This window comes from Crocuta crocuta, unplaced genomic scaffold (assembly GCF_008692635.1).
Source record: "Crocuta crocuta isolate KB4526 unplaced genomic scaffold, BGI_CrCroc_1.0 scaffold327, whole genome shotgun sequence".
NCBI classification, from domain to species: Eukaryota; Metazoa; Chordata; class Mammalia; order Carnivora; family Hyaenidae; genus Crocuta; species Crocuta crocuta.
Genome location: NW_027529176.1, coordinates 1,053,874 through 1,056,987, shown reverse-complemented (window position 1 = coordinate 1,056,987; position 3,114 = coordinate 1,053,874). Strand labels below are relative to the sequence as shown.

General features: G+C 65.7%; 1 protein-coding gene across 1 annotated transcript in view; it reads right to left on the bottom strand.

Moving 5' to 3' along the window:
• GFUS (GDP-L-fucose synthase) overlaps nucleotides 1-2,855 on the bottom strand; it is a 5,057-nt gene extending 2,202 nt beyond the window's left edge. The window contains exons 1-4 of the mRNA XM_077758242.1: nucleotides 2,790-2,855; nucleotides 1,670-1,826; nucleotides 1,244-1,358; nucleotides 5-133 (exon numbers count right to left, since the gene is read on the bottom strand). Coding sequence (XP_077614368.1) covers nucleotides 5-133; nucleotides 1,244-1,358; nucleotides 1,670-1,815 — 390 coding nt within the window. The 5' untranslated portion in view covers nucleotides 1,816-1,826; nucleotides 2,790-2,855. The remainder of the gene's footprint in view (nucleotides 1-4; nucleotides 134-1,243; nucleotides 1,359-1,669; nucleotides 1,827-2,789) is intronic.
• Nucleotides 2,856-3,114: the final 259 nt, after the last annotated feature.

The following is a 3,114-nucleotide window of genomic DNA, read 5'->3' as shown; positions in this document are numbered from 1 at the left end:
TCACCATAGTCTCGTCAATAGGGTAGGTGGTCTTGTCCGGGAAGATGCAGGTAGACAGGCAGGAGACCACCTTGCGCGCGCCCACCTCGAAGGCCGAGTGCAGGACGTTGTCGTTGATGTGTACGTTTTTCCTCTGGCGTCGGGGGGGAGGGGGCGGGCAGGGCAGATTCAAGCCCCTTTAGACAGGACCCCAGCCCTTATCTGCTCCTCCAGGGACAGAAGCAGGGCCTCCTCCGGGGACACCCTGGCCCCTCCCACGAGAGCAGCACCTGAGCCAGTTTATCCTAACTGCTCCCTGGGACAAGGCAAAACCTCCAAGCATAGACCTTCCAGAAACCATGCCCCACTCCAGGCCTGTTAGCAGGCAGTCCTTTGCCCCCACCCCACCCGCCCCCGGAGGAGAGGACCACTTTCCCCAGCTCGGGGCGGGGCCTCACCGGCACAGGCTGCTGGGGGCAGGCCCAATGCGGCCCCGACAAGGGTGGGGAGAAGGGGCACCTCCCCTCCCTCCCCCGAGGAGCCTACCCAACTATACCAGCCAGGAGCAGTGAAGCCTTGGGCAGCCCCACCCCTCCCCAGACCCGTGAAGGAAACCCGGCGGGGAGATGGCCCAGGCATTTGGAGATGGAGAGACAACGGCACTCTAGGGCAACTGGCACTAGAAAGCCCTGGGGTGAGGCGCCCCGGGCAGAATCTGACCTGAGGCTCTGCCATCCTGTGCCATCACGACCAGATGCCCAGCAATGGTGGGGCCAAGCGTCAGGGGCGCAGCCGGGTGGGGGCAGGGCTAGAGGCAGAGCCCTGCCCCCTCCTGCCCCTTCCACCACGTCCCAGCCCCCAGGCCGGACGCCTCAGACCCGGAGCCCAGCTCACACCTCTGCGCCCCAGGATGCATGCTGGGCCTGGCTCAGTGCAGCTGGACCAGCCTGGGGAGCAGAAGGGTCTAGAGGCCTGGAGGACTCAGGGTTAGGAACCAACCCTATCGAAGTCAAACAGCAGAGGCTGGCTTCTCTCAGTGCCTCCGTCCCACCGTCAGTCCATGGCTCTTCCTGTGGGGCCAAGTGTCCCACCCACCTGGACACCCATCTGCCTACGAAGCAATTGTGGGTCACGGGAGACCCCACAGGGACCGCCCCCACCGGGCTGTGCCAAGCCCTGACCTGCAGAGACTTCCTGGGGCCGACACAGGAGCACGGGAAGCCAACGAGAAGTCCCCAGTGCTCCGCGGGGCCCTGTCACTTACCCAGAAGTCCAAATTGTATTTGATATTCCGGAACAGGCCCCCCACCATCGCAGCAAGGTGGATGACATGTGTGGGCTGCACCTTCTCAAACAGGGCTCGGGTCTGCGCAGCATCCCTGGGAGGAGCCAGGGCAGGAACTGGCACCCGGGGCTGGGGTACTGGGGGCAGGGGTGGACAGGGCTGACGGCAGGAAGGGCTGCCACAGAGCAAAGTGCTGAGCGCAGGTGCTGGCTGGCGTGAGGCGTGGGCTTCCGGGAAGAGATAGGAGGATGTTTGCCTAGGGACAGAGCTGCACACACCCAAGCCAGGCCAGCCACCTGGCAGGAAGGACCCGGACATGAGGCTACCAGGCTCAGGGACAGCCTGCCTGGAGCTCTGAGTCTCGAGAGGTGTGGGTGAGTGTGCGCCGGGGGTGGGTCCACTCACGTGAGGTCAGCATCCTTGGAGGAGACGAACACCCAGTCCTCTCCAGGCAGCCTGGCTCCATCTGCTACCACCTGTTGGATGGCTCTGCCCACCAGCCCAGTGCCACCTGTCACTAGGATTCGCACTGACCCCCCAGGCTCACTCATGCTGGCTGCACCTGCGGGGGCAAATGGTGGGAGGCCGATGGAACCCCACTCCCTGGAGATGTCCCTGCGTGGAGTCACTGCCCTTAGCACTGGGCCCCACGCAACTGTCCAAGGGCTAGACCAGGGTTTGCTGGGGCAAGTGGGACAGGATGAGACCCCCAGGGGAGAAGAGAGAGCCTGCGGGGGACCAGAGAGACCCAGTTGGCCTGAGCCTCCCCCTCCCCACCCCATTCCCTAGGGAGCCTTCTGCCTAGAACTGCACAGAGGTCTTGGGGGGTCTCACCCAGCCAAGAAAGCCTGGGTCGCAGGCACTGCCCCGTAGGCCCAACCGAAGACCCATACCGGACCAAGAAAAGGAACACTGGGCGTTCTGCACACCACGGGCAGACAAGTGGGAAGGCAGACAATCTTGCGGCTGGGGGATCCTGCCCGTATCAGGAAGGTTACTCCCAGCCAGAGCTCACATGCCATAGACAAGGAAGGGGCAGGGTTTGCAGTCCACTGCCCACTGGCAGCCAGCTGGTCCGGGGGAGCCTTTTTGCCAGCCTAGTTCCTTCTAGGCAGGTGGCACTTCCGGCTCAGAACCAGACAAGACTCAGGGCAGCACCCTTGAGAACCCTAGCCTAGGGGCTGGAAGTCCGCTCGGGCCCCTACAGGACGGCTCTGACCCAGCTGCACGGCCTCATGGCCGGCAGCAACCGGAGGGGATAGTGCCGCGACATCCGCCGCTCCCGACCGCGCCTGCAGTTCTACAGCAGGTCAGTGGGGAAACACCCCCGCGTCCGGGACTCCTCCCACGCCCCGATCTTCTCCCAGATCCCCGGGACACCTCCATGCCCACGGGTCCCCTTCCACGCCCTCGGAGTCCGCACACCCCTCAGGGTTCCGCGGCTGTCACGAAGCAGCCAGGGCCCGGGCCGCAGCTCGCCACGCCGGGTCCCCGGCGGGATCCTCGGCGCCGCGCGGCGTCTCACCTGTGCGCTGCCCCACCTGCCCGTCTCCCGAAGAGCGGCTTCCGGCAGCGGATTGAGCTTCCCGNGGCGGGCGCTCCCGCGGCACTCTGGGAAATGCAGTCCCGGGGCCGCCCCGGGCGCTGCCGGGAAGTGGAGTCTGGGGACGCGCAGCCGCCTGGGAAACGTAGTTCTCGATGCTCCGCCTCCCTGCGGCCTCAGGGTACGGGATAGAGAGACCCCGTTTGCTCCGCCTGGGCGCGTGGTGGTGGGAGAGGCGCGGAGGCCGAGTGTCGCGGAAACGCCGCAGCCTTAGGAAGGGGGGTCGGCAGGCGCCCGGCCGCGGCTT